This window comes from Aspergillus luchuensis, chromosome 7 (genome assembly GCF_016861625.1).
Source record: "Aspergillus luchuensis IFO 4308 DNA, chromosome 7, nearly complete sequence".
Lineage (NCBI taxonomy): Eukaryota > Fungi > Ascomycota > Eurotiomycetes > Eurotiales > Aspergillaceae > Aspergillus > Aspergillus luchuensis.
The window spans coordinates 1-15,244 of record NC_054855.1 but is presented as its reverse complement, the minus strand read 5'-3'; the positions used below and the strand labels follow the sequence as shown (position 1 = coordinate 15,244).

General features: G+C 49.8%; 9 protein-coding genes across 9 annotated transcripts; 6 read left to right on the top strand and 3 right to left on the bottom strand.

The window, feature by feature from the left end:
• Positions 1–145: 145 nt before the first annotated feature.
• On the top strand, positions 146–607 carry AKAW2_70009A (Dabb family protein; the record flags this gene model as incomplete). The annotated part of the gene is made up of 3 exons (XM_041682542.1): positions 146–164; positions 223–451; positions 508–607. 3 exons carry the CDS (start codon positions 146–148, stop codon positions 605–607), a joined length of 348 nt encoding a protein of 115 aa, XP_041546893.1.
• Positions 608–851: 244 nt separating this feature from the next.
• On the top strand, positions 852–1,988 carry AKAW2_70008A (Ldh family oxidoreductase; the record flags this gene model as incomplete). The annotated part of the gene is made up of 2 exons (XM_041682541.1): positions 852–998; positions 1,047–1,988. The coding sequence occupies 2 exons, from the start codon at positions 852–854 to the stop codon at positions 1,986–1,988; spliced, it is 1,089 nt and encodes a 362-aa protein (XP_041546892.1).
• A 945-nt stretch (positions 1,989–2,933) lies between these two features.
• AKAW2_70007S (class II fructose-bisphosphate aldolase) lies at positions 2,934–3,770 on the bottom strand (the record flags this gene model as incomplete). The annotated part of the gene is made up of 2 exons (XM_041682540.1): positions 2,934–3,201; positions 3,280–3,770. The coding sequence occupies 2 exons, from the start codon at positions 3,768–3,770 to the stop codon at positions 2,934–2,936; spliced, it is 759 nt and encodes a 252-aa protein (XP_041546891.1).
• A 1,494-nt stretch (positions 3,771–5,264) lies between these two features.
• Positions 5,265–5,708, top strand: AKAW2_70006A (GFA family protein; the record flags this gene model as incomplete). The annotated part of the gene is made up of 2 exons (XM_041682539.1): positions 5,265–5,588; positions 5,640–5,708. The coding sequence occupies 2 exons, from the start codon at positions 5,265–5,267 to the stop codon at positions 5,706–5,708; spliced, it is 393 nt and encodes a 130-aa protein (XP_041546890.1).
• Positions 5,709–5,942: 234 nt separating this feature from the next.
• AKAW2_70005S (MFS transporter) lies at positions 5,943–7,580 on the bottom strand (the record flags this gene model as incomplete). The annotated part of the gene is made up of 3 exons (XM_041682538.1): positions 5,943–6,767; positions 6,841–7,297; positions 7,387–7,580. 3 exons carry the CDS (start codon positions 7,578–7,580, stop codon positions 5,943–5,945), a joined length of 1,476 nt encoding a protein of 491 aa, XP_041546889.1.
• Positions 7,581–10,735: 3,155 nt separating this feature from the next.
• Positions 10,736–11,074, top strand: AKAW2_70004A (uncharacterized protein; the record flags this gene model as incomplete). Its single annotated transcript, XM_041682537.1, has 1 exon — positions 10,736–11,074. One exon carries the CDS (start codon positions 10,736–10,738, stop codon positions 11,072–11,074), a length of 339 nt encoding a protein of 112 aa, XP_041546888.1.
• Positions 11,075–11,627: 553 nt separating this feature from the next.
• AKAW2_70003A (uncharacterized protein) lies at positions 11,628–13,019 on the top strand (the record flags this gene model as incomplete). The annotated part of the gene is made up of 1 exon (XM_041682536.1): positions 11,628–13,019. The coding sequence occupies one exon, from the start codon at positions 11,628–11,630 to the stop codon at positions 13,017–13,019; it is 1,392 nt and encodes a 463-aa protein (XP_041546887.1).
• An 814-nt stretch (positions 13,020–13,833) lies between these two features.
• Positions 13,834–14,488, top strand: AKAW2_70002A (uncharacterized protein; the record flags this gene model as incomplete). Its single annotated transcript, XM_041682535.1, has 3 exons — positions 13,834–13,888; positions 13,948–14,264; positions 14,315–14,488. 3 exons carry the CDS (start codon positions 13,834–13,836, stop codon positions 14,486–14,488), a joined length of 546 nt encoding a protein of 181 aa, XP_041546886.1.
• Positions 14,489–14,539: 51 nt separating this feature from the next.
• Positions 14,540–14,859, bottom strand: AKAW2_70001S (uncharacterized protein; the record flags this gene model as incomplete). Its single annotated transcript, XM_041682534.1, has 3 exons — positions 14,540–14,581; positions 14,641–14,760; positions 14,818–14,859. The coding sequence occupies 3 exons, from the start codon at positions 14,857–14,859 to the stop codon at positions 14,540–14,542; spliced, it is 204 nt and encodes a 67-aa protein (XP_041546885.1).
• Between the last annotated feature and the right edge of the window lie 385 nt (positions 14,860–15,244).

Below are 15,244 nucleotides of genomic sequence, written 5' to 3'. Positions count from 1 at the left end.
ACGGTTAGAGCCGGGACATGTCTTTATGTATTAGTACACCCAATGTCCATATAAAATTGTTCGTTATTGGCTAGTTCTACTCTAGTGATCATTTCATCTCCCAAAGACAGAAACTAGCGCCCACGGTATCTGCAAACAGAGCGAAATGACAATCGTGCACATGGGTACACTGGCTCTCTTCTAACCGCGTATTCACAAGCTAACAGACTTCTTTGATGTTAGTGATGTTCAAGTTCCGCTCCGATGTAACTGCGGCGCATAAAGAGACCTTCGCTCGAGAACTCAAAAAGCTCAAAGACATGGACTGCGTGAAAGGACATCGACTAGTCGTGGGAGGGCCCTCAATGACCGACCCCATTGAACGAAGCAAGGGGTTCGAGTTTGCGCTTTTGAGCTTTCATGAGTCTCTTGCAGACCTAGAGAAGTATCAGGCAAGCAAGGAACACCACTGGTGAGCGGCAACCTAATAAGTGTCTAGGAAGCTGCTAATGTGGTCGTCGGGTGTAGGGTTACAAGCACGTATATGTTTCCATACAAGGAAGACCTGGTCCGTTTTGACTTTGAAGTTTCGCCGGAGGACGAGTACATGTTTTTGTTCTCACAGTAAAAAATACTCCAAGATAGTTGCCGCTGAGAAATATGTGAAAATGGCGAGTTTGGACTTACTGCACCCTGTCCCATTCAATAAATTACCGTAAACACTACTAGTGGGGTGAGTGTCGGCGTTTAACCGACCTAACCCCCTCATCCGACTCTCGGAACTTCCGACCTTGGCAGCTATATAAATATACTCCCTCAGACGCCGAAAGGTTTTGCACGTATCTAACCACTTCCTTCCTCTCACCATTAACATGTCCTCCACTAAACAGTCACGTTATTACGCCGATCCGGAAAAAGCAAAGGAGTTCGCGGCTGCGCTCCTCGTTAAAGCAGGCCTCGATTCAGAGGACGCACGCTCGATGGCAGAGTGCTTAGTCCTGGCCGATGTCCGCGGTGTCGTAAGAATCCCAAGTACTTTGTTTCTAGTACTATCTAACAGATGATAGGATACCCATGGTCTTGCAAGGCTTCCGCAGTACCTTGATCGCGTTAGCAACGGCCGGGTCAACGCCCGGCCAAGCATCAAGATCACCAACAAAACCCCCGTAGTTGCACACCTGGACGGAGATAACGGCTTTGGCTTCGTCGTCGCAACTCGCGGTATGGACGAAGCTATCAAGCGTGCAGGAATCTATGGCATCGGAATGGTAACGGTCAACCACTCCAATCATTTTGGCATGGCAGCAACATACGTCCTCCAAGCACTCAAGGCAAATATGATCTCGCTTGTCTTCACCAATTCCGCCAAGCAGATGCCCCCTTTCGGAGGGAAAGAAACGCTCCTCGGTATCTCTCCGTTTGCTGCCGGTGCTCCGTCAAACACGGAGGTGCCATATATTCTTGACATGGCGCCCTCTGTTGTTGCCAAGGGAAAGATCCGACGCGCTGCACGCCGTGGTGAGCCTATCCCTCTGGGCTGGGCCCTAGATGCAGATGGGAACCCGACAACGGACGCAAATGTCGCCTTAAATGGCAGCATGGCGCCAATTGGAGGGCCGAAGGGATCCGGTATTGCGATTCTTATGGACATTATGTCGGGCGTTTTGGCAGGCGCCGAGTTTGGCGGACAGGTTGGAGACCAGTATAAGGATACGAAGCCCCAGAATGTAGGCCACTGCTTTATTGCTGTCAAGCCCGATGTCATCATGAGCACGGAGGATTTCAAAGCTCGAATGGATATACTTGCGCAACGTGTGCACGGGGTTAGTCCGGCGCCCGGATTTTCGGAGGTGCTGTTTCCTGGGGAGCCCGAGCACCGGTTGGGGTTGCAAAGGCGGGCTGAGGGCATTCCCTATGCGGATGCGGAAAAGACTCTTTTCGCTGATGCCGCAAAGCAGTATGGTGTCCCAGAACTACCACTATCGGATTGTCCGCTAGCATTACGTTGAAATCGTGGAAGATCAAAAGACGATGTAAAGGCGTATAGCAATGCTCTCATTGAGAACATACAATGAGCCGTTCTATGTCTAGCGACGTCCGCTTAATTATATTGAGCTCACCCACCTAGGTCAATGGTTGATTAGCTTGACTTATACCTACGAATACTATAATTAAGGATGGTATATTTGATTATAGGAATGTTTTATCAATTCTGGTTGTGATAATGTAAGACCAGGTAATTATTCAATAGTTATCATATTTGCCAACCATATATAATTAACTACATCTCAGACCTATGGAGACAACAACAGCCATGCGTCCCTATCTACTCATTTATTCCAATACCTTCTCAAATCATGATCGTTACCAGTTTCTCACATTTTGAGTGCCCTGAGACCTTTTGTTCATCTACTGTTTGTAAGCACTTTTTTTCCAACTAGATGAAAGGCACTCCAGTGCCAGGCAGCTACATCAGAGTGTTGTCGAGGCTGTGCAGTTGAGCTTGCTGGGATGCTCATACTCGTGATTCACTCTTTCCATATACTATTTCAAAAATGTAGCCATTAACCCCACCCTCGGTCGGCCATGGCCGGGCCAACCCATCGGACCGCTACCGAAGGGTTCGGTTAGATCCGTCTTTCCCGCGTGTTGATCGCCTCGCCAGTCGATTTGTTTTACTTTTTCAAAAAGAAAGAATCACTCAACTACTGGTCTTTGGGCGGTTAGTGAGTGAGATGTGGACATGTAACTAATGGATATTGCAAAGAAGAGAATGCTGACATACTACTGGTGTCCATTCCTTCGTTCTGCACATATAATCATCGATCTTATAGTTAGGAAAATCTGATATCGGCTTAGGTTTTGGAGTATATACTCGGTGCACGCATCCTTGACAGGCCAATTCGGGAAGAATCTACACTGATACCACACTCTCTATGAATACTCAAGCGGGATCAAGCCTTGCCTGCCGAGCCAAACAACTTCATCACCCTTTCCACCGACTCAGCGTAGATCTCAACTGCCCGTACCTTGAGCACCGTCAACTCCAGCTTTCCCGCATTCTCCGCCACAAACGCCGTGTAGTTGTCGCGCACCGTCCGGTTAACATTCACCTTGCTCATGCCACATTCAATTGCCCTGAGGAAAAGCTCGTCCGAGACCGGATGCGTACCATGCAGGACGAGCGGAGTGGACGGGACGGCCTCTTCGATCTGTTGGAGCCTGCACAGTAATGAATGCAGTCAGTGGCCCTTTGATCTTCCCAACCTAACCACATTGGAGAAATGAGGAGTAGCCTACAGCTCTAAATCCCAACATCCCTCCGCTCCCACAACCCCGTAGCCCCCATGCACATTCCCAAAGCTGGGCGCCAAAAAGTCCGCCTGAGTCGCCTCCAGGAACACCCGTGCATCGCTAGGCCTCGTCATCACACTGCCTAGGTCCATGTTAGGAAGGCCATCCTCGCCACCCTCAATCCGCCCTAATTCAACCTCGACCGCCATACCGCACTCATGCGCCCTGGCTACCGTGCTCGCGCAGAGCGCGACATTCTCAGCCTCATCCATGCTGGACCCATCAATCATTATCGAATCAAAGGGGAGTGTGAGAGCGAAATCAATGTCATCGGGTTCGATGCAGTGATCTAGATGCACAGCGATGGGGACGGAAGCGGCATGCGCAGCAGCGACGACGAAGCGGATGAAGTGTGCGCCCTGGAAGTGCATAGTCCAGGGGAAGAGTTGGATTATGGCGGGGCTGTGCGCGCGCTCGGCGGCGCGGATGACTGCCATGATGCCGTCGGTGTTATAGCTTTGGTTAATTTGTTAGGTCTCGTAGTGGGAGAGGATTGGGCTGGAAGACTGATTCCGGGGGAATATGTACCAGTTGTAGGCGCCGACAGCGTATTTGCCATTCTTTGCGGCATGGAGGATGGAGCGCGTACGGTTAGTGTGATGAGATTGAGAGCAGGTGGACATTTTGCGTGCCCATTTTTGTTGACCAAAGAGGTTGATTTGGAACATTTGAGGCAGTAGTCACTTTTCTACATTAATACTCAGTCACCTAGCCCAGTCCCGACGGACTTGCCTCCGAGGACAGCTCCGTCAACGGGGAATTCCGAGCGCGCCTTTACCGAGTCCGAACAGTTGCCGCGATCAGTGGCCCTCCGTTCCTGGTGATCGTATACCTAGTTTAATATTATCTGCAGATTAATAACTTGTCATGGATAGTTTGAAGGGAAACGGTGAGAAGAGTGGCTTCTTCTGGAGGAGCTGGGCGGCCCTGCGTAGATAGGGGAGTTGTACCTGAGACAGAGTTTCTTTGTATGTAGTTCATATCTTGATCTAGTGAATCGTTCAGGAAATGGATAATGTAGTGTCTTGAAAGGGCCGTGTTCATGCTGACAGTTTTCCCGATAGTTGGGTCTCACGGTAGTAGGCCCGGATATCATGGGTCGTCTATGAATTTGTATTAGACACCATCCTACGTCGAAAGTTTGAGGCGGCTATGCCTTTGAACGGAATCAGATTGAATTAATTCCAGGCAGTTCCCGCGCAGGATATGCAGATATAGCCCTGTGGTAGAAAAGTAGTATCAGAGGTATCCCATATTACCTGTGCTGAGATGGTTCGGTGTGGGATGGACCTGCGGTCTAGTTGCATGCTGGTCAATATATTCCTCACACTCTATGTGTAAGGTTAATATTTGATCTAACTATCTAATTATCCTATCAATCTGTAACCTCTATTCCTAGTAGATATCGGGGTTATATTAAACGCGTGCTTCAGATCAATTTGTGTCATCGCGGCATTACGCGTCCAAGGCATTCAGACAAAAGCCTCATGAAGAATATAGAATATTCTAGAGTGGCTCATGTACTGGGAGAAATATGGGATCAATATTTGTCAAAAATTTGATTTTCCACAACAGAACCGGTTAGAGAGTCTGGCGGAAAACTGCCGAGGGAAAAACAAAAGAGAAAGATAATGCATAAATAAAGAGTTAGATGAAAAGGAGATGAAGAAGATGAAAGAAGAGAATGGTTCCGTCAAAGTAATCAAAAGACCCGGAAGATAGTAAGCCTCTGATAGAGCGAAGAAAAACTACCATCAGGCGTATTGGCGGGGAGCTGCGGTTATCCGCGCTGATGTGAGATTGGTGCGGGGATAGCCTTGCTTACGGCACTCCTTTTAAAAGAAGCGCAAAGCCCTGGAAGACGAGGTGGCTGAAGGGAGTACAAGTTCCATTCCACGGCCATAAATGCCCAAACCTATCAACCGATCATCATGTCCTTCTTCCCTACCCCAACATCAGAGCAGAGCATGCACAAAGGCAACTGCCACTGCGGCGCTGTGAGCTTCCGCTTTTCGCTGTCTCCGCCTCTGTCCGAATATCCTGTCGTCGACTGCAACTGCTCTATCTGCAGCAAAAATGGGTACCTGCTCGTGTACCCCTCGCTCCAAGACTTCACCCTTGAGAGCGGCGACGAAACAACCCGGACGTACCAATTTGGCCGGCGTCAGGCGAAGCACGAGTTTTGTGGGACCTGCGGGAGCAGTTGTTTCATCCGGCTGGTGGCAGAGGACGCGCCACCAATCATAGCAGTTAATGTGAGTGCATCGGTGTAATTGAAGGGCCAAAGGTGATGCTAATTGATCCAGGTCCGTTTGCTGAAGGACTGTGATCTGGACAAACTAAATTACAAAAAAGTTGATGGAAGGTCTTTCTAACCACATTATACGTACCAGCCGCCGCTCTATCAAAATCTTATATTCACGAGATGCAGCCAGTCAACGTCACTCGGAACACTCCACTCACCGTCGGTATATGTAACCTCGTCCATCTCATACGAACAAGAGACATTGTGGGGGAAGGTGGTAACTCGGATATAACTTTGGTAATATAGGATGTTCTATGTACATTATTCTATGAATGCTTTTGTCTATACACGTCTAGGGTATCTTTTACAACTTGACCTGAAATCGAGGGTGCGTCCGGATGCGTGCCCCGTACCGCCAAAAGAACAGCGGACACGCACACATCACGAGCGCAATGAAGGCGAGAAGAGAATTGCCCCATCCCAAGCCCAGGGCATCGTACATGGAAGGTCCAGCCAAGGGCAACAGGGCCCCAACCAGCGATCGTAGACCCGTGTTGGCGGCCGTCACCGAGGCGGCGTAGCGGAGGTAGGAGTCGACCAAATAGGTACTGGCCGACATGAAGACGGTCATCAGGCCAATGGCAAAGACACCAGTGCCGAGGATGGGCACGATCCAGTGCGTTTGCGCCTTGGCTGCCCAGCCGTACCAAAACAAGCCGATGGGGATGGCCCAACAGCCGAAGACCATGGGCGGCAAGCGTGATTCTGGGGTGAAACACCCCTTGGCCGAATGGGTGCGCGCAATGTGATTGGAAACGGCGCCACAGATGACGAGCCCAATCAGACAGCCCACACCGAATCCCAGATATGCCAGGCCTGCGACGCCTGGGGAGAAATGATAGACGTCCTCGAAGATGGAGGTGATGGTGGTGAACATCAGGTACAAGTACCCATAGGTGATGGCGGCAAAGAGCACCATGAGGAGGACAATGGGCGATTTGACGAGGAGCTTAAGCGGGCGAGCCAATGCGATCAGAAGGAGCTCACGCGCCTGCTGGCCACGGTCATGGACCGAACGTAGGTTGGGATTGCCCGTAGCCTTGCGTAACCGGGCCGCTTTCCGCTCCAGAATGACGGGGGCATAGGTTTCGCGATACCAAATCATGCACAGAATACTCATTACTGCGGTCTATTGCCAAGACGATCCATGTATTAGCGGGCGACGGGAGGAGGAGGGCTGGAGTGTGGAAGTCTGGACTTACAGCGATCGCGATCACCCAAAACACCCAGCGCCAGCCTTCAGCTTCGGCGAGGAAGCCACCAGCTACCGGTCCTACCACGGGGCCGAGGATGGGCCCCATGGCCCAGATGGCCATGATACCGGCGCGCTTCTCCTTGGGAACCATGTCGGCCACGGTGCCTGAGCCGATGGTGAGGGGGCAAACACCAGCGGTACCAGCCAGGAGACGAAAGACGATCAGCTGTGGCATGGTTTGGGCTACGGCGCAGGCGATGGTGAAGATGAGGAACAGGATGTTGCATGCATGATAGAGGGGCACCCGACCATAAATCTCCGAGAGCGGGGCGATGAAAAAAGGGCCGATCATATATCCCAGGACATAGACAGACACCACGAAGGAGGCGAGCATGGTACTGGTGGAATGAAAATCGATCATAACGTCCTCCACTCCGGGGGCGAACATGGAGGAAGCCAAGGGTCTAACGTGGTGGCATTAGCTATTAGCACCGAGAACGGACAGCATGGAAGAGGATATGATAAGCAAAAACATAGCAGCAGCGAGACATACGTGATAAAGGTGTTGAACGCCATGAGAACTAACTGGCGGCCTTTTTTCCAGCGAGGCCAGTTGAATGGGTTTTCGGGGTCATCGGGGCCATCATAATCTACGACGTTGTCTGGATGCAGTTCGGTAGGCTGCAGAGTCGCGGGCGGCTGACCCTTTTCCAAGTCAGGGTTGGCGAGGGTATCGGATGCACCCATCTTGGCCCTCCTCGCTATAGTAGAAGGATTTGGAGGGGGAGGGGAAAAGAACGGAAACAGGGGTAAGCAGACTACATCTACTGGATAGAAGGGCAATGACCCAGATTTTATGCTGGGAGGATTTTCAGACGACTTGAGGACGAATTGGCCGCAGCCCCATCGCATGTTGACCCATGGGAAGTTATGCCGACCGGCAGGAACACTGGCAGATTAGAAGAATAGCAAAAGTCGTAACCGAACGGGTTATGCCATACTCCTACTTAGTACTAGTTTCCAGAACCATTTCGGCTGTCTTCGATCCGCGGGCCAATGGGAAGCGTCAGTAGCCCCTAATACACATAAATCCTCCATCATAAATACCCCTGCACAGGGAAACTAGTCCCTGGCCACTATTCATGTTGATGCATAATTGATAGATGTCTAGCATAACACGAACGAGACTAACTGAGTAAATTGAATAATTTAATAACTAGTTACAGTTAGTTATTCCCGAAGAGCTTACATCAGCTAGTCCTCCTCCTAAACGTTGCTTCTTCCTCTGAAATAACCTTTTCTAACATGAAGTAGAATTGGAATATACCTGCTTGTAGATGAGGGCAGATCATTTGACGATATGGTCAGGCGATATTAGTCTTTTGATGGGGAGACAGGGCATGAAACACAACGTCTTCATTCTGCACAGAAGTTATGCTGTGCTCGGCTCGCTGGTTTTTCTTCCCGAAAGTGGGGCAACCCACTAAATCCAAAACAGGAATTAATGGCCGGGACGAATGGGAGACCGAAAACGAGAACGAAAACGGAAAGTCACTTAAATATGACCAGGAAGACATGAACGAGGTAATAGAAGCCCGACTGGATGTGCTGGTCGAGAGGGCTAAGTAATAACACTACGGTGTAGAATATCAGGTCAAATACTATTGGTCAGATTTGGAGATACCTTGAGTTCTTCCTGTCAGAAATCCAGGTTCAACCCATCTTCAATGCCACTGTTTACAAAAATATATCTCCTAGTATACCAGACTTGTACCACAACATGATACCTCTATGCCGCCTCTAGTAATTCTAACTTATTCCCAGGCATGTTCAAAAAAGAACGTAGGCTTACAATAGAATTAAAGCAACGACATTTACAATGCCAATAATTGCCTACAGTTCAGGACACAGGGCCGCTTCTAGTGGTGGAAGCTCTGAACAGGTTCACTGCTGCATTGTATCAGTCTGTCCAGAGCACCCGTGTGCAATAAACTGTGTACAGGGTAGCTCGTTGGTTGTTCTCCTCAAGCTAACAGTTCCTGAGGTGGATGCCGATTTCATTTTCTGCCATGTACAGAATACTTCCACATGGAACAGACATACGCAAAGTCCCTAGTGATGGAATTTACCGCGCAGACACATCAGCGAAGAATAATAACTGACCTATAAGCCAGAGACTTAACTATCGGTTTAGTTAATGATGCAACATATGCTTCTGTGGGGCGATGGTGCGATGTGAGGCTCTAGCCTGGGGCAGTTTTCCACGCAGACGAGTTTAAGTAAGCTTAAAGCCTGAGATCGCACGGATTGATGAACTGCTTATGGAGCTTACAGACCACGGGCGGCCAATCATGTCAATGGTTCCTGGAACATAACTATTCCTGTACGTATAACTATTACGAGCTGACTAAGGAGGGGGTAAAGAGCACTGACACAGTTTAATGCTATTCGACTCCCATGGCGTAGACAGCGTTGGTATGTCAAGGACCACTCCTTATGTAAGAAAACTCGAGAGACAGTCGGATGCTAGCTGCTGCCAGTCTGGGCTGGGTTGCGTTGAAAAGGAATGTATGTGAAGCCTTTGTTGAGCTGTAGCATGATATGCGGAATGGAGCTACCCTGCTATTCAGTACTTTCATTATTGTGACTCTTGATTCACCGCAAGATTAGAATCAATATTGCTACCATGGTATCGCCTGTCTGAATCTGAGTCATTATTTCACTGATTCATGCCTTCCACAGCCGTAATTCGGACGCGGTCGGTCACTACAATCAACCCACATATGGCAACAGCTGGTATAATGCCAGATCCCTACATAACGCTGTACTATGAGGCAGGGAGCTAGTCCTCAGCAGTAACCGAAATAAATACAGGGATGATACTACCCATATTCATCATGAGCAACATCAGCTCCATTACAGGCATCAGATTCCCCATCGACGCTCTAGATGGGAACAACAGCCGTGCAAGTCGCTATGGAGATATTCCCGAATAGCCGTGATTATAGCTTAACATCCATACCACTCGAATGGCCAATTGTGATGGAAAAATCACCCTTAAAATGTATGTGGTTAGCACTTTCCCATAGATCAACAACATACAGACTATTACAGCAGAAGCAACGTAGAGCACCAGCCAAAATAAAGCAGAATGTGTTTTCGTAGTCTCCAACTCCACAGGTATCATTTCCAGCAAACATGACTTGGTGATTGCATTCAGGGACCAGTATACAGGCGGCTTGATCATGATTCATAACTTTACCATGGACACGTAGAACGTGATTTTGGGCATGGCCGGGCTGCGAGAAACTACATTCATTGCGATATATCTCCGCCGTGGGCTTGTGCCGCGAGCTGGACCTAGCAGTCCTTGCTGGTATATGCATCACAGCGCAGGAGGGGGCAATAGATGTCATGATGCTCCCATATGACATGCTTGATGATTTGGCGGTCTCTGCGTTTCAGTTTACTGGAATACTCAGCATCGGCCTAGCACCCAGGTCTCGGGTCAGGGTGGCATTCACAACCACTCGAGAGACTAAAGTGGCGACAGTTCTTCAAGACAAGAATACACCTCGACTTCAGCAGCAGTACGATGAGAACCTCTCGATGGAATTTCATGAGACCGAGTGCATCAATATCGGAGCTCTGCAGCGACATAACCCCAGAGACTAAGCCATGATATGCTCCACAGCAGCGGTCTGAAGACCAATAATTACTTACTGGTGCTTTTCCCTATACGGTTTGCCTGTCGAATAACTAGCCCGCATGCGATATTCATGACTGTATTTACCCAATGTAACGTCACTCATACTGCAACTGAACCGTACGGAAACCTTTGATATAAGGTACGCAAAAGCGACAAACTCAGTGTCTTCCCATCGAACAGAAAGCCCGGTCTGATGGAGTGCAGCTCAATGATTCTCGAGGTCGTTACCCACAGACAACTGGCCACAAATGTGAGAAAGCTTCAAATGTCTGCATATCGCTACGGCCCCTCATGGACAAAACCACTGGCCATCGAGTCTTTGGATTGGCTGCATCTTTTAGCACAGGGTTCAACCCTCGGCGTGGCTTGTCCGAAGAGTGGATTCGACCAAGAGGAATACGAACTCCAGCCAACTTCTCGACCAGGGGCACAATCACGAGATAGCTCGATACTTAGGCACCAGGGGCCAGCCAGGCAACATTGGAGGAATTTCGGAACAAGCCGTCGAAGTCTGTTTGATCTAGTGGCATAAACTAGACTCGATTGCGACCGTGAACAGAATCGGGTGTCAAGAGCGAAGGCGCTAACAGTTCTCGCCCCCCAGTCCGGTTTGCCACGCAAAGAAAGGGATCCGAACGTATCGCGACTGGTCTGAGGCCTAGAAACTCATGAATATTTGTTTATGAGTATACAGTAGGAAGAGAGAGGGTATGGGACTTTCCAAGCCCTGAATCATAACGAGAGACAACTTAGTATCCGATTCTGCCCTGTTGGACCCTGGTGAAATTATCTCGACGGGGAAGGAAGAAAAAAAGCGTGAGTCTTAGCGCCGGCGCTAAACCCTCCCAAAAGGCTCCATTCCGGACCCTTTTTCGAAACCCTGCCAATCAGTTACCCGAGGAGGCAATCTATCAAGATGCAGCAATTTCCACCAGTTCCTACGTGGAGTGATATGAGGCTCGAACCTCGAGGTAATTATAGATAAGCCCTGTTGGACACCACAATGGACCCTGGACTGCCCTCGTTTGGATTCTCCCTCCTCTCTCCCTTCCTCACCCACCATTCTCAGCGGTTGTCCGTCGGAGATGGCATCCTCACGTTCGTTTTCGGGATTCATCTCCCTTCTGCTTCTGTTCCAACTCTCTTCCTTCGTTTATGCTGCCCCATGGATTGTCACTGCAGACTACCAGGAGGTGGTCACCACAGAAAGGCATTACTATGCAACGTACACCACCACTCTCATTGAGCAAATTACTCCCACCGTCACTTCCATGCCCGAGGCAGTCTCCACCGCTACCTCCCTCGGCTCCTCAAATTACTACTATTACTACAACGACGACGATGACGCCGAAAAGGATGTGACTATCATTCAACAACTTTACCCAACAGGCGTTGGGTCAGTGGTTGATGATTACGACTACGATTATGGCTATGGCTATGACGACGATGACGTTTACCACAGTACCAAGTTCGTTGTCAACATGACATATTCGGCGCCCACTGGTTGCTCGTCTCGCTGGATCCAAACAACAGCTGTTGAGGTTGTCCCGCCTACAGACATACAGGATCTGCTCCCACGCACGGCTGTTGCTACATCGATCTCGGTCGACTCTGTGAGACCTTTTCAGCCAACGACTTACACTATCGACATTGTCTACGTTGATCCCACGCAGCTCCCCACAAGCTCACTGGAGTCAATGAGTTTGTACAACCGGCCTACCTCATTGTATACTGCTTCTAGCTGTGCCTACACTGGCAGCAGCGGGAACGGGTACTACAGCGGCAGCTCGTACTACGGCTATTACGGCTATGATGACGGTTACAACTGGTTTACGGACGATTACTACATGGGTATCACGCCGCTGGCACTCACCCTCATCTTGACACTCGGCTGGATCGGCCTCTGGTTGATACTAGGTTTCATTGAGGCGTGGATTCGATTCCGCCGCCTGATGATGGGCTGGCAAACACGTCGCGGTCTCCCTGTCTGCTGGTCACTGACTATTCTCCCCTTCACCCTGTTACTGCTCTGCTTTTTCCGGAAGGGTTATCGGGCTCGCTCTGATGCAGATGGGGAGGTCCTTCGCAAGCGGTGGAAGGCAATGGGGTTCTGGACCAAGCTGCGGCTCTTCTTCGTCTGGGGATTTCGGTACAAGTACCCGCCGGTCCTCGGTCCTGCACCCGCCCGGGTCAAGACCAGCAAGCAGCCAGCAAAGAATCCTGGTCCTCGACTGTTGGAGCCTAGTCCCTCGCCCAGCGTGGCGCCACAATCGCGGCCGGGATCAGCCTCTGCATCCACCGCTGCTGCTGCTGCTGCTGCTGCTGCTCCGGCTTCTACCCCGGCTGATCCCGAAATGGCGATGGTTTCTCCCCCCCAAGTCACACACCCACAAGAGACCACTGTGCCACCAACGACGAATACTGCCCCGGAAGCGCCACCTCGTCGCCAGGATGATGAGATTGGTCGGGCGAACTAATCCCTCAAGTCGTGTTCAATATGCTCATGGTCCTAGTGTGATACCCTGAAACTCACTCTTTCTTATATTATCATCCATTACGTCACAGATAAACCCTCATGTTATGTCCAATGTCCAAATGTATTTCATATTAAGCTAATGTATTTACTGGGTCCTACCATTTGGGCCAGCCGACGGTGTCCGCGGTAACACCAGTCAACATATATCTAATAATATCTATCTACCAAGAATACCATACCAACTAGTTTCAGTAAAATGATATGACAAGTGACTGGCTCTTCCCTGTGGCATGCGCAGGGAAGGATCGACTATCAACATCATGAGTTCTCATGTATAAGGTCAGGAAGCAGGGTAGGTGTCTTGGTAAACGGTTTTCCGAAGTATGGCGGAACATCAATCGATTGTTCAATTTGCGCCGCTATTCATCACTGCTGAGGCCGGTCTCGCGGTTGAACTAGAAGGGAAATGAAGGCGAGCATTATTATTTTTTTCCCCTAGGATTTTCTCTTCTTGTCCTCTGTTCTTTCATCCTTGAATGAAGAAGGAGGGACCGCCTTATTTTCTGAACGAAAGCCTTAAGCTCAATTGAATAGGGTGGCTCGAGCGACATGGACTCCAGCTCTTCGCTGTTGACGCGCTTGCGACCGTCGAAGCGGATTGGCGAGCATCGCCTATGTAGGCGACTTTCGCGACGCTCTCCGGTAATTCTCATGGCTTATTCGCCCGGATCCCCACCAACATATTTATAAGGCGCATACTTGGTACGTTAAACAATAAACCCAAATTTAGCTTTCTTGAGGTCAGGATACCCAAAATGACTGTCATCGACAAACCAGACGAAGTCTATCCCCCAATCCCCGTATACGGTGGTGAGTCAACCTGGTAATTTATATCCAATGGTCGAGCATGCTTACATTCATCTGCACAGGCCGGTGGACTCCGCCAAAGCGCCTTCTGGACTGCTACAACCACATGTGGATTGACACAGACGTGTGGGAGCTTCCAGAAAATGTTACATATGAGCTCTACAGCCAGCCAACGCGCGGTCCTGGACCCCAGGGCTCCTATCTGGTCGTCCTACCACCGGGCTACGATGACTTAGATGTAAACGGAGAGCGATACCCCGTACTCTACTGGCTACATGGGGGCTTTTCATGCTCCCGCCATGCGCTGTGGTCACTCCAATTTTATGCACGCAAAATGGAGCTGGGCACAATGCCCAAGGTGATTTTGGTCGCACCGCAGGTACGTAAGGATATCATTATTTTTTACAGATCTGTTCACACCGTTCATAGGCATTGCCAAAAGGTCGCTGGATCAACAGTTACGATGGCAGCCGCCGCCTTGGGGACATCATGCGCCATGATCTCGTCACAGCCATTGATGAGCGGTACAGGACCATTAGACATCCATCAGCGCGTTGGCTGGAGGGTCACTCAGCAGGAGGGTACGTGGCTAAACACCCATAGATTGTTCCTTTTACTGACAGTTGACCAGTTATGGTGCCTTCAACCTTGGTCTCAAGTATCCCGATGTTTTCGGAGGCGCCTTGTCGTCACTTGCTGGCTCGTTCAGAACGGAATTAGCCAAGGAAGGCTTTGAGGTTACTTACGACACTTACAACGGCTCGCAGGAGTTCTTCACCTCTAATCATGCCCTCACGCTCCTGAAGGGAATCCTCCCTCGGGTCCATCGCGACAAGCCGGAGTTGCGTCTGCTCATTGGCGGCGAGGACATTAGACTACGCGAAGCACATGAGCACATGTGGACCAGCTTGGATGTTCTGGGTGTGCCTTACACGAAAGCTATTGTCCCAGGAGCTCCCCACACAGCAGAGCATGTCCTGGGTGGCCTGAACAACGATGGTCTCCAGTTCTGGTGGAACGCACGGGCAAAGGTTGTTGAGGCCTGAACTGGGGCGTGCTGGGCCCTTCCATTTGGAGTAGTACTAGTACCTCACTCTAGAAATCGTACTCCCTGATCATCAATAAGCTCTTATAAATAGCACAAAATGAATGAAGTATGTGATGCGACACAATCCTGCTTTCGTATGCCACCCGTACAGGGATTCGACCTCTACATGTCGCGGCGGAAATTAATTTTTTTATCGGGCGTCGCACAATTAGGGTTTTATTATTAGGGTTTTAGGGTTTAGGGTTTTAGGGTTTTAGGGTTTTTAGGGTTTTAGGGTTTTATTAGGGTTTTATTAGGGTTTTATTAGGGTT